The sequence below is a fragment of the Drosophila miranda genome, chromosome 2, assembly GCF_003369915.1.
Source record: "Drosophila miranda strain MSH22 chromosome 2, D.miranda_PacBio2.1, whole genome shotgun sequence".
NCBI lineage: Eukaryota > Metazoa > Arthropoda > Insecta > Diptera > Drosophilidae > Drosophila > Drosophila miranda.
In genome coordinates, this window is record NC_046675.1 from 10,137,046 (window position 1) to 10,161,603 (window position 24,558).

Here is a 24,558-nt window from a genome sequence, read left to right on the forward strand (position 1 = left end):
CAAAGCAAATGGCCTATTTTCCATTAATGCGCGAACCTAATCGATGCGTACAAAACATATTGAAATTATTTCAAATTAACTGACACCAGCCATAATCCAAACAGACAGAGCTGCCACCTGACATATTCCGATCATAGAAGTTAAAATACACACGCATCCATCGCATCGCATGCTTTTGCCCCGCAGGTTGCTTGCTGTATAGTTTTCAATATCGCCGTGGAACTTCAACTCCGTGTAACGTGATTTTGTTCAGTTTGTCGAGCCAAGAGTGTTCAGTGAATAAAAGCTTGTGGCGATAGCACCAACCTCACTGCCAACAATAACATCATAACAGTTAGACGCGTCGCCTAAAGTACCATATCCAAGATTTCGTGCGCGAGGTCGTATCATTAACACCCTCGAAATCCAATGATTGAGTCAGGTAAGGCTTACCCGTGCACAGCATAAGCACAATTGTAATGCTGTTTGGCACGTTCTGTGTCTCTGCCCCTAGGTTTGCCAGCATAATCTTATCCTGGTTCTGGTCCTTCGATGCTGCAATTTTCCATTCGCTCTCGGGCCTCTCTGTGCATTTGAACAGTAAGTAAACAGTTATGTTCCCAAACGTGGCCGGTTAGGAGTTTATAAAACATAAAGCATAAGAGCATAGTTTATGCATTTTTGCCAAATTCAATCGCAAATCGGCCAAAACAAAACCCAGATAAGAAGGTATTAAGGCATTGTCATTGCACTGTCTAGCGGCTACATACGTAACAGAAAGAAAGCAATAAAAAGATTCCGCTGCAAGTTTACATGTTGGCCATAAGCGGAGCATAACTTTCACGTCTAAAAATAAAGTTTTATTTCGAAGATAACAAAAACCATCGAAATCCTAAAATTGGTATCAAAATTCAATATATGCTCAGTGTGACCGCATACACATCATAAAATATACTAGACGGTAAAAAAAATTACCTTGAAAAGCAAAACGCCACACTGAAATATGTATATTAATTTCGCAAAATTAAAGTTTTGATTAGATTTAAATTTTCATATAGATAAGATAATTTACTATCCCGAATCTTAAATGAAGAAATAAAAACTATTTTTTTAGCGTACTTCAGGAACTAAATGCACGCCGACATGGTGGATCCTGCACGTTGCCAAATATATACACTCTAACATTTTTCAACCCCTCGCTTACTTGTTGTTATATATCACAACACTATAAATGAATCTTAATCATTTCAGATGACTTTGCTCGGTCAACATAACCGTAAAGCGTTTTAAACATTGCAAACGGCAACGGAAATGTCAGCCAATTAAATAATTGAAAATACCACCAGAAAATACCGAAAATAAGTGCAAATAAACGCGCGAAAATAATAACTGCAATTGCAAATGTTTAAATGTATAAATAAACAAAGAACAAAGGTAGCAGCGAGTGAAAACAGATAAAAATAGCAACCAATAGAGACATTGCAAAACATAAGAATCGTTTTTCAGTCGAGAAAAGCAAAAACCGAAATTGAAAAATACCAAACGCTGGACCAGAGTGTAAAATGCCAAAAAACTTTGTTGTAGGAGGAGGGCACAACGTTCAATAGCGAAGAATCGTTTCAACGAGACGCGAGTTGTAATTAGCGAAGTAGAATATTAATCAGCTCCAAGTACAACACAAGCGGAACTTGGAAGAGTGACAAGTGGCCAAGATGTTTCCTGCCAACGGGGACTCCTCGAAGCAGAACCAGCTGAACCGGAAAATGTCCATTCCCAACATTGCCATCATACCGCGCAAGGGATCCGAGGAGATGCGTTTCCTGCCCATCGCCGCCATGCCCACAAAGTCCTCCAGCATAACGATGGGCCACGTTCAGACGATCAAAAACAACAACAACAACAATAATAACAGTATCCACTCGGCATTGAAATCCAAACTGACGATGACGCCCATGAACATGAACATTGTTCAATCGTCTGGATTGAAAACCACCAGTATCAAGCCAGGAGGAGTGGCTGCTGCTGGTCCCTTGATACAGCTGGTGCCCATGTCGGCTGTGTCTGCCACAGGCGGCGCCACAAATCATCATCCTAGTTCGTCTCTCATGGCCATTCTAACGCCATCCGTCAAGACCGCGAGGAAAAGTTCTGCTCCACCGCATGCCCATCCCCATCCGCATCCCCAGGCCCAGGCAGTGGGGATACGTCCCACTCCAGCCTCGATGACATCTGTGAGCAAAGTGCCGAATCCGAGCAAAGTCTCTTTCACCATCAACAGCAGCTATGGCTCGACCACGGTTCCAGCCTCAGCCATTTCCAGTGGCTACAGAACAGCCAACACAGAATACCCCAACACGACGACCGCCAAGACGGCGGGCCCACCTGGTAAGTGGTTTCGTTTCTTTCTCCAAAAGTTATATAATTCAGGAGATCCGTCTATACGAGATTTGGGAGATATTCTGCTTTCGTTTTGAGTCTCTGTTTGGTTCGGTTTTGGTTCGGTTTAGTTTCGGTTTTGGTTTCAGTTTCGATTTTGGTTTCCAGCCAGCAGCAGCAACAGCAACAGCTCGCAGTCGCCGCTCTCGCGCGTCCATTGACGGAGCGACAACGACGACAACAACGACCGAACGACCAAAAGACGTGTGTGCGTAGATTTTATTGTGTTTTTACATGTTTTGTATGATTATAAGTTTCGTTAGAGTTCCGTGTTCTGCGGCTGTGCTGGTTTAGCACATTTCATAATCGGTTTGGAAACGAATGAAAATTTAATTGAATTTCGCGTGCGTGTGTGTACAGTTTTTTGGAGAAATATACTCTACTCTGTACGCTCTACACTACGCTCTGCTAGCAAATAGCAAAAATATTTTTACCCCTCGAGGGAATCGTAAGCGGATCGATTGTTGGGCAAATCAAAGATTTGCTGCTCAAGAGCGCCAGATAAAATAAAAGCAAGCATAAATTCTTGTATTCTATTTGAATGCATATTTTCTTTTTATCAATATCACAATTGTGGAGTGGTGAAAAGCGGGACAGTGGAAGGGGCAGGGGCAGCGATGGGGTAGCAACAACAAAAGCCAGAGAGTGACGATGGTGATGATGACGATCAGGTTTTTAGCAGCTGCAATAAGCAGGCAAGGCAGTCAAGGCAGGGCAGGCAGCGGATGAGGAACGAGGGGAAAACACACACAACATTCGATTCGCGATTCGTGGTTCGCGGTTCGCGAGGATCTGGCCAGGCACAACATTTGTGTAATAAAAATTGTAATTTGGCTTATATTTGCAGCACCTGTACCTGCTTCTGTATCGGTATCGGCATCTGGATCTAGATCGGCCTCTGCAACTGCAGCTGTAGCTCTACCTGTACCTGCCCCTGTGACAGCTCCGTCGCAGCAGCAAATCTCACGGATCGGCGGAGGTGGGCAGTCATCGAAACAACGTTCCCCGTTCATGCTCAGCAAGGGGGCGGTCGATAAGCTGCGCTTTAAATTCAGTCAGGCCGGGGCCAATCCCAATGCCATCATTGTCAGCAAGGCGCTTCAGCAGGGCAGTAGTGCCCAAGCGATAGGCAAAAATAATCTGAATCCGAATCCGAATTCCACTGCCAGTCCCAGTCCTAGTCCCGTGAGCGACATGCCCAGGGACACAACGCAGGCAGCAACAGTTGATAAGCAGATCAGAAGCAACGGAAACTGCAATAGCAGCAACAATTCGTACATATACCCCAAAACGGCACTGCCACTACCCCCTGCCAAGGGTACACTCACTCCCGGGCACTCTACTCCAACAACAGCCACTGGGAGAAACAACAACAAAGAGAGAGACATCAAGAAAAAGGCCCTGCCTATAGTGATCGGGTCCACACCGAAAGACATGCCCAAGGCTCCTCCACACAGCCGCAAGATGAGCCCCAATCCAAATCCCAGAGAGATTACCATCCAGGCCGTCGGCAATGGCCCCAATAATACAGAGTCCAAGCCACCAACCCCCCAGCCACCAGCTCCGGCCACAAATCCGCCCAAGGTGAAGCGCTCCAAGTCGTTCGTGTCCCTCAAAGAGGTGGCCATGATGCGAACCGTAGATCACCGCCGCGCCTCGGTGGTCGTCGGGCTTACAAAGGAACACCAAGCACCCGCGAAGGAGCCCCAAGCACGAGCAAAAGAGCCCCAAGTTGCCGCAAAGGGGCCTCAAGCACCCGCAAAAAAGCCCCAAGTAGCGGCAAAGGAGCCTCAAGCACCCGCAAAGGAACCCCAAGTACCCGCAAAGGATCCTCAAGCACCCGCAAAGGAGCCCCAAGTACCCGCAAAGGAGCACCAAGTACACGCAAAGGAGCCCCAAGCACCCGCAAAGCAGCCCCAACTACACGCTAAGGATCCTCAAGCACCCGCAAAGGAGGCCCAAGTAGCCGCAAAGGAGCATCAAGCACCCGCAAAGGAGCCCCAAGTAGCCGCAAAAGAACCCGTCGTTCCCGCAAAAGATACCGTTGAGCCCGACAAGGAGGACGACGCCGTGGTGATACTGGCCGATCCGCCCATCGAGACAATCACTATCGACACAGACGATAGCGACGATGACGGGGAGAAGGAGCAGGCAATAAAGGTACCTCTGATACTCTCCACGGATACACTGACAGTCACAGCCATTCCGGCATCCCCCAGACGCACATCCACACCGACCAGCAGCAGCACCAGTAGCACGGGCACCAGTACCACTGGTGTCGCTTTGGGCATCCTGGAGAACTCGCGCAAGAAATCCCGAAAGAACTCTTCGACCAGTGCCAGCGGCATAACGTTATCTTCCTCGAGAAAGACCTCCCACGGCAGCATCAGCATCTCGAGTAGCAGCTCTTCGGCCAACAGCGATGTAGAGGAGGTTGCGGTGCCCGCCAAGAAGCGGAAGGAAGATTCGGAGACGCACACCAACACGAACACGCACGCGCACACGATAAGCATTGTCAAGGCAGAGTCTGTGTCCAACGAGGACTTTGAACGGTCGCTGCGGTGCGAGGAGACCCTTGCCAAATCGCCAGACGGCTCTGTCCCCTCTTCCTCCTCCGGCAGCAATAGATCCCAGGGGCCTCCTCCTCTGCCTCGCCCCACGCAGAATGGCGAGCACCCGCCCACGCACAAGACTCCTCTCGAGCTGGTTCTAAATCCTCCGTATGGGTCCAAGGCTGCCTTGATGAAGAAGGCAATGCTCAACCACATGCATATGCTGCGTTGGCGCGGCCAACATCCGGGCAGCCTGCACAACTCTTCGCTGCGCTTCGACATCAACCGCTACAGCCTGCTGCAGCTGAAGGAAAGATGTGAGCCGCGCAAGGGTCCCGCCAGCTACTTTGAGCGCGCCCTCTGCGACCGTCCCGGCCGGAGGCCCACCGACAGCCTCCATCCGTTGCTTTATCTGTGCCAGCGATGCAATTGCCATGGCCCTGCCGCTGATTTTCTGGCGCCACGTGAGTAATGGGGTTCCATCGGGCGTCCAGGTTCCAGGATTCATTTACTAATCTAATCGTTTCTCTTTGCCCACAGATTACTGCTCCGTGGGATGTGTGCGACGATCTCAAAAGCGACGCTTTCCCGGCACAAACATAGACCACAGCAAGGCCAAAAAAGCGCCATCGCAGCAGCAGCGGGCCATTCGGCTGGAGCATCAGATGGAGCGGGCGCGGGAGAAGGTGGCCAAGAGGCCCTTCCGCTGGACCGAGTACATGGAGATGCACGGCCCCGAATTGACGGCGCCCATCCACCTGTTCCTCAATGCGTTTCCCCGCAACGCGAACTGCTTCGAACGTGGCATGAAGCTGGAGGCCATCGATCCGGAGAACTGTTCGCTGTTCTGCGTGTGCACCGTCGCGGAGGTACGAGGCTATCGCCTGAAGCTCAGCTTCGACGGCTACTCCAGCATGTACGACTTCTGGGTGAATGCCGACTCGCTGGACATCTTTCCGCCCGGCTGGTGCGAGAGCACAAACAGAATACTGCAGGCCCCGAGGGGCTACTGCTCGCAGCGGTGGAACTGGAGCCGCTATCTGGTGAAGACCAACGCGAAGGCGGCCCCCCGAGTTCTGTTCACGCACTTGAACCATACGCCGTATAAGCGCGAAAATCGATTTCGACGTGGTATGCATCTGGAGGCGGAGGACCTCAACGACACGGGAAAGATCTGTGTGGCCACGGTAGCGGACATACTAGACGAGCGCATACGAGTCCATTTCAATGGCTGGGACGATTGCTACGACTTCTGGGTGCACATCAGCTCCCCGTACATTCATCCCTGCGGCTGGCATGCCGGCCACCAGCAGCTGATTGTGCCCCCGAGCTACCACAACACGGTCTTCAGCTGGGAGGACTTCATGCGCCGCAAAGGCGGTATAGCGGCTCCCGAGGACCTATTCTCGCCGCGTCAGCCGATGGACTTTCAGGCGCGCATGAAGCTCGAAGTTGTGGATCAGCGCAATCCCTGCCTGATCCGTCCGGCCACAGTGGTTGTCCGGAAAGGGTTCCGCGTGCAGCTGCATCTGGACTGCTGGCCCAGCGAGTACTACTTCTGGCTGGAGGACGACAGCCCCGACTTGCACCCCATTGGCTGGTGCGAGGCCACTCAGCACGAGCTGGAGGCCCCGCCCGGATTCCTCCAGGCCCCGCCCCAGATGCCTTGCGATGTGAATGGCTGCCGCGGCTTTGGCAATGCCAAGCGCTTCAATCTCAACGTCCATGCGTTGCCCGAGTGCTGTCCCTATGCCCCGGAGAACTGGCGCCAGTGGCGCTCCAAAACGGTGAAGCCGGCGCGCGTGGCTCCACATGAGATCACTCGTGCGCCGCTCCGCGAGCAAATGAAGTTCTCGGTTGCGACGCCCCTGCCAGCGTATAGAGATGGGTTCATGCGGGAGCAGCCAGTGCTGGTCATCGATGAGCAGGAGGAGGAGGAGGAGGAGGACGACGATCAGATAGTCATCGATGAAGTTCAAATGGTCATCAATAAAGAGCGCATCGAGGAGGTGAGGCCCCAGGTGGTCGTACAGTTGGAGCCCAAAATTGAACCCAAACAAGGGACCCAGCCGAAACGCAGGGACACGATACCCAGATCCAAGACCGAGATCAAAGGGGAGCACAAGGTGATCAAAGAGGACCCACAGCCCAAGCAGAAGGAAAGGATACTCAAACGACAGGATGAAACGACAGCCAAAATAAAGGAAACGATGCCCAAACAGAAGGAAACGACAGCCAAACATAGGGAGACGATACCCAAAGCCAAGGAGGTAAAGTGCACCCTTAAAGAAACGAAGCCCACTCTGAAGGAGACAAAGATCCTTTCCAAGGATCCAAAACCCACTTGCAAGGAGACAAAACCCACTCCCAAAGACACAAAACCCAATCCCAAGGAGAAGAAAGCGAAACCAACTCCCAAAGAGACGGAAGCGAAATCCACAACCAATGGAAGGGAGTCGAAAGGAAGTACAAACCGAAAAGTGCAAGTGGAGGAGCCGGTGGATCCTCGTTGCATCACCATTGCCATGCCCATTGTCAAGGACTATGGGCCCCAGTTCGTGCGCAACTATCGTCTCTGGCAGAAGAACAGCGCCTTCGCGTTGAGCAAGATCCAGAGCAATCCGCTGTTCTGGACCAACTGGGATGTATACGAGTACGTTGAGCGTGCGCTCAACTCCCCCAGCATTGCGCAGACAATCTTCGACCAGGACATCGATGGTCGGGCGTTGCTCATGCTGGGGCGCGAAGACATGAGCGATCATCTGCTGCTGAAGAAGGGCCCCGCCGTGAAACTCTACTCGCACATTGTCAATCTACGCATTGCAGTGGTCTGCAAGTTCAATATGAACTGCACGGGCATGGACATTGGCAACTTCGAAGCTGTCGATGCAAAGAAAGAATGGGTCGAACCCAAGCAGAAGCCGATCGAGAAACACCCGCAGAAGGAGAAGCAGCCACAGCAGAAGAATCCTCAGCAGAATATAAGCAGCAGCAGCAGCAGCAGTAGCAGCTTTGACCTGGAAGAACAGTCGTCGAACAATGAGTTTGATGAGGATGACAGTGACGATGACGATGAGGATGAGGATGACGATGACTGCGGCGAGGAAGAAGAAGAGGAAGTGGTAGAGGACATCGAGGTTGTAAGAGACAGTTTAAACAAACTGAAGGAAGAGCATCATCATGTCACTGCTGATGAGGAGGACGATGAGTTGGACAACGAGGATTTTCAGAGCATCAATCCCAACAGCTTGACCCACGATGACAATGACGATGATTCGGATTTGGTGATGCTGCCGCCGCTAAAGGCGCGCCATTGCATGAGTACGGCATCCTAGGCGTCCCGCCGCTCCCCTTCGCTTCGTTGATTAATTTATTCTAAGAAATTTTGTTGCATCAGCATATTGGCACACGTTTTCGCGTATTAATATTATAAAATAGTATTTAATTCTGTAAGCCCCAATCGTAAAGCGATAATTTTGATTTTAATTATATCCAAATCTCAATAAAAAAAACCGCCGACCCCCGCGTCTAAGCTCTGTACTGGCAGTCGTTCACGCTTGGCTTCTTCTTTACATCCGCTGGACATCCACAGGTTTTCGACGGGACCTTCTTCTCCACGACTCGAGGGCCCTTCGAATTGTTCGACTGCTTTTGTATTGGGGAACAGGGTTTGCAGCCCTTCTCCTGCTTCACCACGCATGCACAAACGTTCTCCTGCTTCACCACGCATCCTGAGGGGTTCTTTTGCGTCTCAACGAATCCAGAGACTTTCTGCTTGACAGCAAATAAATCCAGCTTGAGGTCTTGATTCGTCGCGACTCTGGAAATGTTCGAACGGCTCGACTGCTTCCACGAATTTTCCATACAAAGGCTCTCCTGCTCCTCTACGAAGCCAGAGCATGTGCTCTTGGATGTGCTAGATATGGCCTCCTCCGGCTTGGGCAAATCCGTTACACACTCGTCGTCTTCATCGTCCCCACTCGCTCGAATGGTTAAGGAGCCATCCACCGCGAAATAAACTTCCTCAAAGAGCCGGGCCACCTCAACGAACTGCTGGAAGCGCTCCATGTCGCAGTAGCTCAAGTTGTTGGCCACCTGGTACTTCTTGAGTGCGCATAGCAGCTCCTTGTCGGGTACGATCTCCTCGGCCTTCATGATGATCATCAGAGCCTTGAGCTCTCGCACGTTCAGCCGCAGGAATACATTCTCCTTCAACATTTTGGTGGCAATGGGAAGAATTTTCTGGCAGAAAGGAACGATTAATGAAATGGAAGAGGAGATATATTGTGAGACGATTTACCTTTGCTACCAGATCCATAATGACGGGGCTGTTGTGTTGATTGGCCAGATGAAATATCTGCAGGACGACCTCCATGGGCCAATCCTGTGCGGACAGCTTGGTGAGGTAGCAGTCGATAAAGTCGTACATTTTGTGCTTTATGGCCAGGAGCATGAGTTCGCCGCACATCTCCAGGTTGATGGCATTGCACACCTCGTAGGTGTAGATGTACAGGATGAGGGCCTCGTAGGCCTGGGGCGAGGCATCGTCCAAATCGATTACTCGATGGTTCCGCTCAAAGTTCGGCGATCTGCACAGTCGCCCAAACTCCTCCGAGGCGGACACAAGCAGGAACTGGTGGCAGCTGAACACCCGATGGCAGCGCTTATTCCTGTCCGAATACCAGACGCGCACCTCGCAGTCGGACAGCTGTCCTGACCGCAGCATATCCAGGCGACGCAATTTGCAGTTCATTTTTGCAAAGCTTCAATTTTGAAATGGCCAAAAAAAGATGTTTCTAAAAACTTAGAGATGAAATTTCTGGCGCATTTTTTCGTGGAAATGATGCCCTCCGAACAGAGAACTAGAATGAAAGAAAATTTGAAAATGGAAAAGGCAGAATGGACAGTATCGGAGCAGGCCCCGAGATGAGCCTTGACCTCGACTGACATTCAGTGCACAACAAATTATGTCCTTTCGAAATTCAGGAAGTTTTTTCAAATCTTTTGGCCACATAAGTGTAAATTAATTCCGATGGAACAAAATCAGCGAAACAGCCTTCAGAGCAATGACGAAAAGAACAATGTGGATAGCAGTGGACCCTCCAACAATCCGCCAACCGGAGGAAAAGTGGACTTCTACGCTGCGATGAATAATTCAAACCAGCCACCGCCATCGATGGACGATGAAATGATTATGAACTCGAGCCGGATCCGGCGACTCGAGTACTTGCGCCGGGCCATCGACAGTGACTGCCAGATCCATGTGCAGAACATGTCCGTAACGCCAGATGGGCAGGCGGGCAGCGTGTGCTACAAGACGTTCGAGTGTCATCGCATATTTCTGGCCACCTCCTCGGAGAAGATGGAGACGGATATCTTCAAGAACCCCAACTGGAACGGAGTGCTGCAAATGAACGGTGTGTCGCCGGAGAGCGTGCAGATCTTCCTCGAGTACATATACACGTTCGAGGTGGACTCGCCGCTTGTCGGCCTCAATATCATTGGGGACATATTCATTCTATCGAATGCCTACCAAATGCCCGAGCTGATGGCCGCCTTCTTTGAGAAAGTCAAGGAGCAGGATTGGCCGCTGGTGGATGTAATACCAGCTTTCGACCTGGCATTTCGGCAATGCGGTATGGCAGAGCTGGAGCAGCTGTGCCTGGATGTAAGTGGAGCATCACAACATTCTTTATAGACCCCCTTCTATCTCACTCCTTTCTAGATAATCATACCCAACGGCATGCAGCTGGTCAACGAGCTGAGCCTCATGAAAGTCCAGCTTTACGCCCTCAACTACCTTGTTCAGTTATGGATGGCGACGGAGACAGTGCCACGGGAGCGACTGGTGCAGCTGCTCCAGGACTACCAGGCGGCGAATGGTCTAAATTTCAACAGTGTAGTGCGATTTCCGCATTTCACAAAGATCATCAAGCACTTTCCAGACATCTTGCTGGATGCTGAGGGGTCCATAATACAATAAAAAATATAAATAAATAAGTAAATAATAAGGCATTTTTTTAGTATTATTGGCGCTCAGTGTACCGTCTCATTTTAAAAATATACCGTAAATATACTGACGAATTCAAGTTCTAGTTTACATATTCCTCCTTTTTGATCTTCCGTGGAATATTACTAGCTAGATAGAACCCTCAGCCCTGCCCATTTATTTTTATCCGATTAATAAATCAATTTTCTATTTGACTGGCTTACTTTAAATAATTGCTTTTATTGCATTTTGCGTAAAGAGGTTTTAGCAAAAATGGTAAAACAAAAAAAGGTTTTAGCGAAATAGGTCAAAACAAAAAAACGAAAGAGGATAATCGTTCATATTGTTCAATTTGTATATTCCCTTGAATAATTCTGGCTAACTAAAACCCTTAGTTTTTCCCACATAATTTTAGGCCATTGATGAATAAATTTTCTTCAAGATTGGCTAGTTTTTAGTCCTTGCTTTTCTTGTATTTTGACTAAAACAAGTTTTTAACAGTTTTGGGCTTGGACAGAGTTGATACAATCTCATTGATCTGCTTGGCTGATTTGCAAAGCTGTCGGAAGGTGGAATAGGATACTTTTAGTCTAAGAATTTGGGCAGATATCGTGTCTTTCCACTCACCTGGTTGATGGCACACTGAAAGTCTCCTGGCCGCTTGCAGCAGTCGGCCTCATCGTGGACATTCTCACAGTTGTCATAGGTGGTACCATCGCAGATCAGAGCCTTGTCGAAGCACTCGCCGGACTGGCAGCTAAGCTGATCCACCCGGCATGTGGGACATCCCACTTCATCCGACTTGTCCAGGCAGTCCTTTTCGCCGTCACAGCGACAGTAGGCGGGTACGCATTCCTTATTCATGTCACCATTCCCCCTTCCCTGGGGCCGTGCACGTGAAATGATCTGGAACACAGGCCGGGCACACGCCGTAGCTCTCCTTGTCCTCCAGCAGCATCAGATGCTTGGGGAACGAGCAGACGTCGTGAGTACTGCGTGCCACACCCTCCCCTCTGGCTATGCAGTTGTGGAAACAATTTGGACGACTGTGCCGCACTTCCGCTTTCGGTGTCCACACGGCCCGGATGTCGGTGAACTGCGACAGACGATGCAGCTCCGCGGAACGACGCTCTCCGTTGACAGTGATCCGCTCCAGTCCGGTCTTGTCGTCCAGCCAGTACACAATTCCCCCTAGGCGGCAATGTTGATTACCTGCGAGATGTGCATCGAAACAAGGGAGCAGGGGATTACACATGTGTCTAAAGGATCCCCATATTCGTTGCTTACTTGTTCTTTCCATTGATGTCTATCACATCGATTCGCTTGCCTGGGCATAGTAAATCATATCGGACTGTTGATCCAGGGCCAGCGCCGTGACTCCTTCCAGCTTGTAGGCCTCCAAACGCTCATTGCCATCGACTCGGGCCCGAATGATGGCCTGATGGTTGCCGACATCTGTCCAGAAGAGCAAACGCTTCATAGAATGCACGGCAATGTTGCGAGGCTTTTCCGAGTCCCCGGTATCGTTGACGCTTACGGATTCACCCAGGAAGCTAAAAGAGGCAACGTTTTAGGAACATAGTTGTGCGGATGGTCATGTTAATGCTGTTGGAGTAGGAGCAGGTCCAGAAGAGCAGCCGCCCAATGATGTCGATTGCAATGTCGACCAGTTGTCCGGAGTTGGCCAAGAGGCTCACCTTTGTGCTACTTGCCAGAGAACGCTTGATGCTGTGACTCCTGCCTTCGATCTGAAAAAAGAAAAAGAAGGATTAGGGATATTAGGGACACCGCGCTCAGCTTCTGCTAATCCTCCTTACCCAGTAAATGTAATGCGGGATCGGATCATAGTCCACGGCGCGGATATTCTTGTCGGACACTGGAAGCGGCACATTCGGGCAGTCTGTCGTGTTCGGCAGCAGTCGGCCGAAGCTGTTCCTCAGGCTGAAGATGATGTAGTTCTTGCAGGAGACCCCGTTCTTGGTCTTCTTTGGCACAAGTCATGCCCCGTCTGCCGGGCTGGGCCAGGCACAGGTGGGAGCAGCCCCCGTTGTTGACCTTGTACTTGGTCGAGATGCGGCCAATGTGCTCCTGGCGCGAGAACAGCAGGAAGGCGGCAGCAACACGCAGGGGGTCGTGGGGCCGGTACAGGCAGAGGTGGAGCAGGCCCCATTCGATAAGTCGCGACAGCTGATAGCTAGTGGTGGTTATAAAATTGAAATCGATGCTGTTATCAATTTTTGAAAAATACCAAAAAAATACAAAAAAATACTCGAAATGTTCCTCGTTTTTTATCTTCCGTCGAATATTCCCAGCTAAATCGAACATTTAGCCATGCCCACATAATTTTATACGATTGAGGAATCAATTTTCTACTTAACTGGTCTATTCTAAGTACTTGATTTTATTGGATTTCTATATAGTACGTTTGAAAATGAAATTAAATGTATTAAGTATTAAAAATACCGTAAACGGTCACCCTGTTGATGCTGCCAGCTCGTTTCATTCGCGGTATTTTCCAGGCAGTTGGCATTTTTGAAGGTTAGCACCGTGTCGTGCGTAGAGGTGGGCACGGACCGTGTTTTCTTCGTGTTACGTGTCAAGACACGATGGTCGACCGCGTGTGCGTGTTGAAAAATTGAATTTTGTCACCAACCAAACTCTAAATAGATATAGTATTCTGTCTTGTTTTGAGGTTCCAGCTTATGACTGAATTGACTTGCTTAGACCCATTTCATACCTATTTATATATCAATTTATTTTGAATAACAAGGCATTATAATATTTCGTGTTGGAAATTTGTATATCCGTGCCGTGTTGGGTCGTGACGCAAATGTTCATATCTAGTCGTGCGCCGCATTGGTTTGGATACACTGGTGCGCCATTTTTCTTGCTTGACATATGAAGCCGAGTTACAGTGGCCAGAAAAAGTTCTAAATTGCATATTGCAAAAAGTGTAGATAATTAATAAAAAGTGCCAAGCAAGCCGTTTAGCAGACCCAAGTGATTTGCGTTCTTATTGTAGCAATGAAAGGCAGTTAATTGTTGTATAAAACGTGATTTAGATTGCCGTGTGCCCAACGTCGGGTCCGGGGGCAGCAGATTCCGAATAAATATAACAAAAGAGGCGCCAATCTGGAATACCCGAAAAGGCCCATTCAGTGCATCAGAGATAACAAGTAATGAAAACAAATAAACCACATATTTGATTGGTATTCGATTCCCCCTCTAATACGAGCATTAAACAGTTTTTTGTGGCGCATGTTTTGTTTTTTCGTGCACTGTACACCAGTGTGTAGTCAGTGCGTTTTGCATTTGTGTGTGTGTGTGTACACATTTTAGGCGGTAATGGTGAGAGGCCCTGGCCGCCAGCCGATACCGCGATAACTATCGCTATCGATAAGAGCACGCTAACGTTTGTTTTGTTTTTCTTGCAGTTCATGTCGATATAAGGAAGCGCACACAGCATTTGTCCATTGAATAAAGTAGAATATGGAGGAGATATCCAGTTTAGACTCCTTTGGGCCAGACTCCAATGCCCGGCCAGAGACAGAAACCCCCCGACCAGAGGAGCAGAGCCCCCGAGGAGAAGCTCCCGGTGAGGAAGAGCAAGCGCCCATTGTGGCCGAACAGGACACCCCCGCCTCACCGCCTGCTGAAGATGCTGCTGGAAGTGTCGGACACGTGGCTGTGGAGGTGCCCAATCCCAATGAAGACTCCGAAGAGGGTGGTGCAGCCGTCGCTGCCACCGTCGGGTCAGTCGAAAAGGATGCCGCTGAGCCAGAGGAAGACTTTGAGCAAATATCGGAGGGCTCCTTAGACGCTTTCGATAATCAGTCGCAGGAGAAAGCAGACAAACCAGCCACTCCCCCCCAGCAAGACACAGCGGCTGAGGGGTCGGTAGAGGCAGACGCGGACGCGGAAACACCATTGTCATCCGAGCCAGCAGGCGATGATGCTGACCCTGCCGAGGCCGAAGCACAGCCAGAAGCTGAAGCTGGCGATGAAGAGGAGCAGGATGATCGCGAGGAAGCTAACATGGCGGAGGCAACCGATGAAGCCGATGCACTGAAGCTAACGGATGCCGCGAGCGTACAAGAGGCGGATGCGGATGCAGTCGACGGTGCTCCGGCCTCCAATGAAGCCATGGACGTGGATGAGGGCGAAGCGGCAACAGCTGGAGATTCGCCTCACACGACAGAGGCACCAGACGATGTGGAAATGCGCTCTCCGGGAGAGGACTCTCACCCCCCTGACGATGCTGAGCCGCCCGAGGGTCGGGACGAGGTGGACAACAGTTTGGAGGAACAAGATAAAGCTGCCGATCCGGACGAGGCAGAGGACGAAGTGCCTGCGGAAGATGAGGACAATGCAGATGGCGACGCCGACGCGGAACCCGAAGAAGCAGCGGACGATGCTGGCGAAGCTGAGCATGGTGATGGTACGTCGAAAAATAATGTTTTATCGAAAGAAATGTATGTACAAAAGGTGCATGAAATATTTCAGATACCGTAGAAAATGTGCTGGAACCCGAGGAATCGGATGTTTGCCTCATTCCCGACGACAACGAGACGGAGGTGACCGAAGCGGAGAAGGAATGGGCACGGGAGAACGCCGAGAAGGCTGCCGAGGAAGAGATAGCCGCCGAGCAGGCGAGCAGTTCCAAGACGCCAGAGAACGATGGGACAACAGCCAACGCCGATCCTGCCGACCCAGAGGATGGCGATGCTGCATCCTCTGCAGAGCCTACAGAAGACGCGACAGCCGTCCCTCCGAATGGTATGTAATCCGCAAACGCTTTCTTTTCCATCTGTCCCCCTGCACCTTGTCTTTCCATTGTTCAGATGCTCAGGCTGATGCACCAGCTGGAACTCAGCCGACGGCATCAGAGGGTGCTGAAGGTGAGTTGAGGATTCGATCAGATCAGAACAGAACACGAACCCAATGGCGATTGCAAATGCTTATCCATCCACTCTTCACTCTAGATGATGTCAACGACTCGCTGGCCAACGACGAGGAGGCTGCTGCCGATGCCCCCGACGCAGATGAGCCGACGGCCGAGGAAGCAGCCAGTGCCACAGCGGGCGAGGCGGGAGCCCCTCCGAAAATTATCATCAGTTGGGTGGTGGGCAGCGTGCAGACGTGTCGGCTGTGTGGTGTCGAGAAGACCTGCGGCTTCCGGTTCAAGCGGCCAGAAGAGCCCAAGGACAAGGACAAGGATGAAGGGCAGGAAGCACCCGAGGAGCCGGTGGCGCCCGTGAATGAGTACCTCTGCGACCAGGCCTGCTGCAATGCTCTGCTGGAAGAGCAGCCGGGCAAATATTTCGTTCGGCGCAAGAAATTCCTGGTCGAGGAGGTCGCCGGGACCGCTGCGGACACCAGTGAAGAGGCAGAAGCAGAAGAGATCGAAGCGCCGCCAGAGGGAGAAGAATCAAGGACGGAGCAGCAGAAACGCGACTGCCTGCAGTGCAAGCAGCAGACAAAGTGCCAGTACCTAATCCGGCAGGATCAGGACACGTACTACATATGCAACGACGACTGCTTCAATCTGCTCAATGCCGAGGAACCCGACAAGTACAAGCTGAAGCGGCATTCGATTCGGGTGCGCAACATCGGAGCCACCGCCATGCAGCCCTCGGCCAAGAGGCCAGAGACCAGTGTCGTGGCCCGCACGAACGTCGAGGCGGAGGCCGCTCGACTGGATCGCATCGAGAGCTTCCGGCGGCGCTGTGCCGACTGCGCGACGGAGATAGACCTGAACGAGCGGCAGCTTATGTGGGAGACGATGGACTTCTGCAACGAGGTGTGCCTGCGCAACTACCAGCTGAGCATCGGCTCCAAGTGCGAGACGTGCAAGCTGGACGTGAGCTCCATCGCCCTGGGGAAGTACTGCGTGAGGTTCGGGTTCGAGGTGCGGCAGTTCTGCTGCGCCGCCTGCCTGAACACCTTCAAGAAGGGCCTGAAGACGTGCTCGTGCTGCCAGAAGGACATCAGCAGCGGGCAGGAGGGCTTCCTGGCCCCGGTGGGCGACAAGGATCAGTTCAAGGACTTTTGCTCGCAGGTCTGCCTGCGGCGCTACGACTGCATGTGCAACCCGAAGAAGAAGCTGCGCATGGACATGTGCGGCGTGTGCAATAACGAGAAGCCGGTGCGCGTCGAGATGCTGCTGGACGACAAGGAGCACTACTTCTGCTCGAACCCGTGCTTCTCGGCCTTCAAATTCGTGAGCAACGTAAACGCCGACCCCTGCGCCATGTGCTCCAAGTACTTTGAGCGCAAGAGCGCCGAGCCCTACACCATCTACAACGAGCAGCAGACCCCGAAAGTGTTTTGCTCGCGCATCTGCATCAACGTGTACATCATCGTGAACCGCCACATTGTCTCCTGCCAGTGGTGCAAGGTCAAGAAATACAATTTCGATATGATCTACCAGCTGGCCAGCGACCAGGAGACCCTCACCTGCTCCATCAACTGCCTCACCATGCACGGCGTCAGCTGCAACATCTCCGCCCGTGCCGTCACCAAGTGCGACAACTGCAGCCAGTTCAATACGCCGCAGTACCACCTGACCATGTCCGATGCCTCGATGCGCAACTTCTGTACATATCAGTGCGTGATGCAGTTCCAGAATCAGTTCTCCCGCACACCCCTCACGCTCGACAGCGACACCCAGCCGAGCAGCAGCAGCAAATCGCAGCAGTCCTCGCCCTCGTCGTCCGCGTCCTCGGCCCTGCTGCGTGGCGGCAACAAAAACTCCACGGCACCCTTCCCCACGGGTCTGCCCAAGCGCGTTAAATTGAAGCTATCGGTAAGTGATCCTCGCCACAGTAAAAGTAATTTTGGTGCATTATTGATCTCTCTGCTTGCAGAACGCCAAAAACAATTCGATGCCCGCCAACAAGAAATCCATCGGAGGCACTGTGGTGCCAGTCATAGCCAATGTCACATCACTGGCCACGGAGAACGACGCGCGCGGTGCTATGCGGCGCAAGCGTGGTCGCAAGGTGGACTCTCCGCCGCCGCTGACCATGATTTCGGGGGGGACCCAAGGGTCATCCCAAATAGGCGTAATGGGCCGTGGGCGTCCGCGCAAGCACGTGGACTATGGGACGCGCTCACCGTCGCCGGGATTGGCCAGCACCTCAACGGGGGGGCTGATTGCTGGACGACGAAACACGGCCACAGGCAGCAGCCTCGATTTCTCGGCGCCCATCACGGAGACGAAGATTATAACGGTGCCGCCGTACCCGAAGGCCGTGCGCAATGTGAACATCAGCTGCAAACCCATGATGGTGTCCACGGGCGAGCAGTGCAAGCCGTCGGTGCGCGATTGCGCCACGCAGACGGACAAGGACTATTCGAATAAGGTGTTGATTCCAGTGCCAGTGCCGATATTTGTGCCACAGCCCATGTACATGTACTCGGCACCGTTTCCCGTGCCGGTGCCCATTCCGCTGCCCATACCCGTGCCGATCTTCATACCCACCACTCGCAACACCGCCCAGGGCATACTGAAGGAGATCAAGAAGATCCAGGACAAGATGCCCGAAGATCCGCTCGAGGCGGAGCTGCTCATGATGGCCGAAATGGTGGCCGAGGAGAAGCACGACTCGGACTCCGATTCGGACAATGAAATCAAGCCGGATCCGGGCCTGGTCAACCTGCAGTACCAGAACAGTCTCGAGTCCGTCAATCAACAGCAGCAGCAGCAGGTCGTTGATGTCAGCGGCGCCAGTCACAATCCCTATGGCGACGACATGCTCCAGATAGCCCTTAAAATGGCCACGGCCGACTACGACAATCATCATCAGTCGTCAACGGTGGACCTGGAGTCGTCGATGACGGCCAACACGATCCCCACACCCCCCATGGGACACGACGCAATGGGACAAATGGGTGTCCACCATTTGGATCAGCAGCACCATATGCTGGATGCTTCAAGCCGGTAAGACAAAACAGATTAGCCAATCCCCAGAGCAAAAGTATAACTGAATTGTTATCCTGTTTCAGTTCTCCCCGTGGCCGCAAGCGAGGCGGTGGCTCTGTCATGGACTCACCTAATCGGAACAGCCGATCGCCGGTGAAGAGGCCGCGTGGCAACGAAATGGATCACTCGGCCCTGCAGTTGCAGTCACAGCAAGCCCAGCAGCCGCAGGAGAAGCCCGATGCCCAGATGTTCCTCAAGTACACGTTCGGCGTGAATGCGTGGAAGCAGTGGGTGATGACCAAGAATGCGGATATCGAGAAGAGTTCGATGCGCAGGCGGCCCTTCAAAACGGAACTGCTGCAAATGACTGCCGACGAGCTGAACTACTCCCTCTGTCTCTTTGTGAAGGAGGTGCGCAAGCCGAATGGCACGGAATATGCGCCCGATACAATCTATTATCTTGTTTTGGGTAAGTACATCGCTCCACTCCCTCGATAGTGCCTGATGTTCTCGCTCTATAACCCTTAAACGCTTTGATCTTGCAGGAATCCAGCAATATTTATATGTCAATGGACGTATCGACAACATATTTTACGATGCATATTATGAACGATTCACGGATTGCCTGGATGAGGTGGCCCGCAAGTTCTCTGTACTCTACAACGATTCCCGTAAGTCGCTGTAGAAAATGTGTATTCAGTTTCAGAGTAATTGCATCCTCCTCCTTTTACAGAATATATTGTTACTCGTGTGGAGGAAGAGCATCTGTGGGAGTGCAAACAATTGGGAGCCCATTCCCCGCACGTGCTGCTCAGCACACTTATGTTTTTCAACACAAAGCACTTTAATCTGACGGTAAGCCCAGTGCCTATTTTGAATATTTGATTTATTGTAATACTTGGGATGTTTTTAGACCGTGGAGGAGCACATGCAGTTATCCTTCTCGCACATCATGAAGCACTGGAAGCGCTCATCGCAGAATTCGAAAGTTCCTGGATCACGAAATGTGCTCTTACGTTTTTATCCACCGCAGGCGGGCTTGGGTAAGTCATAGCTTGAATTAGGTCATTACCGTAATGATTGCTAATAATTTCACATACTAGATGCTAATCCCCGGAAGAAGAAGGTATACGAGCAGCAGGAGAACGAGGAGAATCCCCTGCGCTGTCCCGTCCGTCTTTACGAATTTTATCTATCTAAATGGTAAGTGGATTATGATACAATCCTCGATGATTGGGTTGATCCTAATTATGTATTCTCTGCTCTTTTTGCAGTCCGGAGAGCGTAAAGACACGCAACGATGTATTCTATCTACAGCCCGAGCGTTCCTGTGTGCCCGACTCGCCCGTTTGGTACTCAACGCAGGCTCTCGGCCAGGACGCCCTGCAGCGGATGCTGCATCGCGTGAAAATGGTCAAGGAGATCAACATAGCGCTATTGACTACTTAATGTTTAGTTGACCAGCAGATACGACGAATCAGATATAGATATCAATGTGTATGTGCAAGGAATATTGCCCTTCAAACGAGGCCTGAATCGGAGGAATACTTTTCAGCTTCGTGCTTAGCACGAGCTTGTTTGCGGGCAACACCAATTAGAGATAAACGACGGGAGCGATATAGAGAAAGAGGATGATGAGTGGCCTAGGCTAGGCCCTTCCCTCCTTGGAAGATCGAAAGTGCTATACTATAAATTCTGTTTTAAGTTTAGATTTACTTTTAACTTGATTCTTTCTTGATTTATATTAATTTCGGACAGCGTCGAGAGAGGGCGAATAAGGATAAGGAGTGGAGTTGTGTAAATTTTAAACGATAACCAAGTCCCATCCTAATCTCACTTGAAGTACATAATACGAGAGTAATGCACCAACAATTCATGGACGCAAAGACACAGACACGCAACAATTTCATTAGTTTTAGGTTCTCTGAAGACAGAAAGCACACACCACACATTTTTAGTCATTAATTAGATTGTGTTTAGCATTAAGCAGAGCAGTAAAAAGCAAGGAAGTACAGTACGCATGATGCGCAACCGTCGTATGAGGAGTGGGAATAATAGCTATCCAGCCGGATAGCCAGACCCTAGCCCCACCCCTACCCTACCTAGCCCCTAGTAGCACTAGCCCTTCAATTTTAAGAGTGCATGTATGTATGTACATAAACATAAACATAGACCCACAAACGACTATAAATATGATACAAAACAGTAACAATTAGCCGCTTAGCTGTTGTTTGTAAGTGTTTACTTGTAAAATGCTGTACTCCTTCTCCTTAATTGCAACATTCATATACGAAAATACATACATACTTTGAAATGAAACGAAATGAAGGGAAACGTGGGCCTAACAAGAAAATGGATGCCACTCCGCTAACACTCAGCGTTTGAAAATAACCAGGAGGACCTACTTACAGGTCCAGCGAAAAGAAGCGAAAACTGATGATGCCGCAACACTGTAATTTTTTTAGAATTTAGTAGAGTCGCAGCAGCAGACAGAAGCAAGGGGTTTTTTTCAGAATATTATTGTTTTTTACAACATATATTTATAATAAATAATATTAAATGCCAACACAAAAAGAGAAAACGGGGTATTAAACATAAAAAATATTTCTGTAGGGATGCAGGGTATTAAACAACCCCGAACACTTGAAACATATGTACTTACAAAGCGAATTATATTTACTTTTCGTTTCTTGTGGCTGGCTGCTGCTGCGACTTCTCATACAATTTTCATTTGAACAGTTTGGAGCATAACTCTTGCCACTTTTGGCCAGTAAGTTTTTCCAACAATGCTGATAATTGGTAGATGGATGCCACAAGTGGGCGGTCGTAATTTATTCATACAAAAAGTGAATGCGATTCTCTATTCCGTTGTAATACATGTGAATCTTGAATCGGATTTAGGTTGGATTGGGATTAGGCCACTCTTCGGGGCCCTTCGGCTAGCGTATACAAAACAGATGGATCTAATAGTATATATATATATATTTTAAAGATAAGATATCTTCGCTTGGTCATGCTCTCTGTTTCTGTGTCGTGAGGATGAGGCTCTTTGTTTTCTTGTCTTTTTTTTTGTAGTATCAACACTGCTGCCGCCGCTTTTAGATCAGCGTCTGTTCCGTTTACCACTCGGCGTCTCCGTTGGATTTCTGAAACACGTAGTCCTTGCCCCGCATGTTCATGATGCCATCTTTGAGATAGAATTTCCATTTGTTGCGGGACCGAGTGATCTAGGAGGAAGGAGGAGAATATTTATAAGAATTATGATTACCGATCAAAAGTCCTCAAAAGCCCCATACCTTGTCGTACTGGCAAACGATGACGTTGTCTGTGTCGAACGTTTCTGTAGAGTCCTCATCGGTGACATCGTCCTCGCTGTTGAGCGGCTCCTCCTCGGCGGCATCCTCGTGCTCCACATCCTCATCATCGTCCTTGTCCAGATCATCGTCATCATCGTTGTCGATGTTGTCGTCACTCTCCTCGCTCTCATCCTCATCGGACGAGTCCAGAGCGCCATCCAGCTGCTTCGAAGCACCCATATTTTCTAGTAGTTATATCACAGGATTAGCACTAGCTTTGGATTGGATGGGATTGGTCGAACCGATACTTACTCTGGATATTGGCACTGGTGAGGGCCGCATTCACGTGTTGCTGCAGCACTGATGAGGCCAGTGTGGTGGGCAACGTCATGATGGATGAAATCAGATGGGCTGTAAGTATTTGGGTGAGCTGATTCTCCTGCAGAGCCGATGCGGGCACTTGTATGGTGAGAACACGAGATTCCGAGCTGCCCGAACCGGCCGTCGAGGGCAGTGTAATCTAAAAGATTAAACCGAACCATAAGTGGGAGGACACCCAAACAGCAGACATCGATCTCACATTTACAGGCATTATGCGGTTGGGGTCCAGCGATGCCACAATTGGAATGGGTGTCTGACCACCACCGGATGCTTGCTGTCTCTGCGGCATGGATCCCCCTGATGTGGGATGCAGTGGCGGCGGATTCTGTGAAGTGACTTCCTGTTTGATGGGCATCTGTCCGTTCTTCAGTCCACTCCCAGCAGCAGAAGCACCAGCAACGGGCGACTTTGCCGCCATCGCCGCCGTCGAGGAGCTGCTCTGTGAAGTGGCTGCGGCGGCCTTCTTGGCCTTGGCATTGGCAGCCTGAAAGTGTTTCGAGTTCGATGATTAGTGGGGTGTGTTCTGTGGGGGAGACTCTGACTGGCAGACAAAAGGCATTTAGCATTACCTTGGTGCTCTGCAGTTGAGGCATGTGCGAATGCGTGTGGGTGTAGATAGATACGAAAGATGTGTGTGGCGTGGCATGTAGTGGGGGGTGCGTTCATGATGATGATGATGGTGGGGGCAGCAGGTAAGAAAAGCAGCACAGTCGATGGCAGTGTCGATGTCGCATTGTTGTTGTTTGAGGACATAGGGAAGATAAAGCAAGAGAGATCTTAGTGTTGAAATCTCTCCCCAGATTACAGCAAATGACACACACAACATTAATTAACATACAGTACACATACGAACGAATATGTCTGGAATGGACGCACGGATCAACATCGAAGGTGGGGAGGCAACGATCACACACCTTGCTTACCTTTGGATTGTTGGCCACTATCGGCGGCGGATGGGAGCCCTCGCTCGGGTCCGGTGTCAATTCAACGGCCTTACTTGCCAGCAGCTTGTTGCGCCAAATCTGCTTCATCTCCTGCAGAACCTGCTCGTCAACGCCCTCGTCCAGGAAGGCATCCCTCACATTTGTGATGACATCCTCGATCACGGCATGATAGACCTTCAGCTTTGGATGGGAGAGGGAGTGGAGTGGAGTGGCAATGCCAATGCATATTAAATTAAATTCTCAATACATAAGCAATTATTTAAATGCACACACACACACACACCCAGGCCAGGCAGTCGAACCTTTATATTTTATATGTTTTCGTACCGGTATCGCAGAGGAGCATTGTACTGACGGTATTTATTATTTTTGCCACATTCGTGCACCGCTTTATAGACAAACATACGCAAGTTGTAGTACCTTATCAGGGCGATAAGAGGCGGCCGCCCCACTACGATAGTGTGGCAGGAGAAGAATGATTGTGTGTTGTTCTTTGAGGGGTTCTTCGATATGTGCCAAAACCCATAGGAAACACCCACGCCTTCTTTCCGTGGGCGTGTAATGGAGCGCCTAAAAAAGTGCAAGGCACCGACACCTACACCTACCTACACATACAGAAAACTAACACAAGCACGCACACAGACATGGTGTCGCCATGCCATACTATTGCAATGGCACTGCGGTGCATTAACGGATCGTCGTGCTCTTGCTCGGGAGAAAACTTTCACTTTCTTGGGGAGGGAGGTGGCTCCCCAATCCTCCTTGCTGCTTTCCTTCCATATGGCGGCACCTAAATTCGAGTGGGCGCCCCAAAGGGTCTGCCGATAAGAATTCCCCCCAGATGTACTGGCACAGTTATCCTTCCACGCTGCCCACTCACCACTGAGGTTTGGCATAAAGCCATCTGGACCTTTTTCTCCGCCAGCTTGATTCTGTTCTCTCGATTTTAGTACGCAAATTATCTTTAAATGAATAATAAATTAGCAGAAAAATTAAAACGATGCGTCCGAGAAAGAGTGGTTGTGTGACCAGATGTGCCACAACGCGCACTGTAAAA

General features: G+C 50.4%; 7 protein-coding genes across 12 annotated transcripts; 3 read left to right on the forward strand and 4 right to left on the reverse strand.

Annotated features, from left to right (window-relative positions):
- Window positions 1-114: 114 nt before the first annotated feature.
- On the forward strand, window positions 115-8,507 carry LOC108154750. The gene is made up of 5 exons (XM_017285122.2): window positions 115-421; window positions 494-579; window positions 1,231-2,364; window positions 3,263-5,431; window positions 5,508-8,507. Exons 3-5 carry the CDS (start codon window positions 1,692-1,694, stop codon window positions 8,300-8,302), a joined length of 5,637 nt encoding a protein of 1,878 aa, XP_017140611.1. The 5' UTR covers window positions 115-421; window positions 494-579; window positions 1,231-1,691; the 3' UTR covers window positions 8,303-8,507.
- LOC108154753 lies at window positions 8,395-9,745 on the reverse strand. Its single transcript, XM_033390064.1, has 2 exons — window positions 9,268-9,745; window positions 8,395-9,209 (listed from the first exon to the last, which is right to left on the reverse strand). Exons 1-2 carry the CDS (start codon window positions 9,718-9,720, stop codon window positions 8,496-8,498), a joined length of 1,167 nt encoding a protein of 388 aa, XP_033245955.1. The 5' UTR covers window positions 9,721-9,745; the 3' UTR covers window positions 8,395-8,495.
- On the reverse strand, window positions 9,742-11,847 carry LOC117187421 (very low-density lipoprotein receptor-like). 2 transcript variants are annotated; one of them, XM_033390078.1, is made up of 2 exons: window positions 11,584-11,847; window positions 9,742-9,829 (listed from the first exon to the last, which is right to left on the reverse strand). In XM_033390078.1, the coding sequence occupies exons 1-2, from the start codon at window positions 11,818-11,820 to the stop codon at window positions 9,764-9,766; spliced, it is 303 nt and encodes a 100-aa protein (XP_033245969.1). In that variant the 5' UTR covers window positions 11,821-11,847; the 3' UTR covers window positions 9,742-9,763. The 2 variants fall into 2 exon arrangements, with proteins under 2 accessions (XP_033245969.1, XP_033245968.1); XM_033390077.1 differs by lacking the exon at window positions 9,742-9,829 and adding an exon at window positions 11,405-11,515.
- Window positions 9,903-10,972, forward strand: LOC108154754. Its single transcript, XM_017285129.2, has 2 exons — window positions 9,903-10,635; window positions 10,693-10,972. Exons 1-2 carry the CDS (start codon window positions 10,000-10,002, stop codon window positions 10,948-10,950), a joined length of 894 nt encoding a protein of 297 aa, XP_017140618.1. The 5' UTR covers window positions 9,903-9,999; the 3' UTR covers window positions 10,951-10,972.
- A 172-nt stretch (window positions 11,848-12,019) lies between the features above and the next one.
- On the reverse strand, window positions 12,020-13,136 carry LOC108154758 (pro-epidermal growth factor-like). Its single transcript, XM_017285132.2, has 4 exons — window positions 12,774-13,136; window positions 12,654-12,704; window positions 12,244-12,509; window positions 12,020-12,168 (listed from the first exon to the last, which is right to left on the reverse strand). Exons 1-3 carry the CDS (start codon window positions 12,845-12,847, stop codon window positions 12,266-12,268), a joined length of 369 nt encoding a protein of 122 aa, XP_017140621.2. The 5' UTR covers window positions 12,848-13,136; the 3' UTR covers window positions 12,020-12,168; window positions 12,244-12,265.
- A 400-nt stretch (window positions 13,137-13,536) lies between these two features.
- Window positions 13,537-21,199, forward strand: LOC108154751 (zinc finger MYM-type protein 4). Of its 2 annotated transcripts, XM_017285124.2 has the most exons (12): window positions 13,537-14,132; window positions 14,391-15,394; window positions 15,460-15,732; window positions 15,798-15,854; window positions 15,939-17,761; window positions 17,823-18,898; window positions 18,964-19,349; window positions 19,426-19,551; window positions 19,614-19,735; window positions 19,794-19,923; window positions 19,984-20,083; window positions 20,155-21,199. In XM_017285124.2, exons 2-12 carry the CDS (start codon window positions 14,446-14,448, stop codon window positions 20,327-20,329), a joined length of 5,217 nt encoding a protein of 1,738 aa, XP_017140613.1. In that variant the 5' UTR covers window positions 13,537-14,132; window positions 14,391-14,445; the 3' UTR covers window positions 20,330-21,199. The 2 variants fall into 2 exon arrangements, with proteins under 2 accessions (XP_017140613.1, XP_017140614.1); XM_017285125.2 differs by lacking the exon at window positions 15,798-15,854 and having other exon boundaries at window positions 20,155-20,329.
- A 471-nt stretch (window positions 21,200-21,670) lies between these two features.
- LOC108156652 (transcription initiation factor IIA subunit 1) lies at window positions 21,671-24,552 on the reverse strand. Of its 4 annotated transcripts, none has more exons than XM_017288264.2 (7): window positions 24,382-24,552; window positions 23,472-23,681; window positions 23,127-23,135; window positions 22,757-23,041; window positions 22,489-22,696; window positions 22,177-22,421; window positions 21,671-22,107 (listed from the first exon to the last, which is right to left on the reverse strand). In XM_017288264.2, the coding sequence occupies exons 1-7, from the start codon at window positions 24,403-24,405 to the stop codon at window positions 22,000-22,002; spliced, it is 1,089 nt and encodes a 362-aa protein (XP_017143753.1). In that variant the 5' UTR covers window positions 24,406-24,552; the 3' UTR covers window positions 21,671-21,999. The 4 variants fall into 4 exon arrangements, with proteins under 4 accessions (XP_017143753.1, XP_017143754.1, XP_017143755.1 ...); XM_017288265.2 differs by having other exon boundaries at window positions 23,481-23,681; window positions 24,382-24,551; XM_017288266.2 differs by lacking the exon at window positions 23,127-23,135 and having other exon boundaries at window positions 23,481-23,681.
- Window positions 24,553-24,558: the final 6 nt, after the last annotated feature.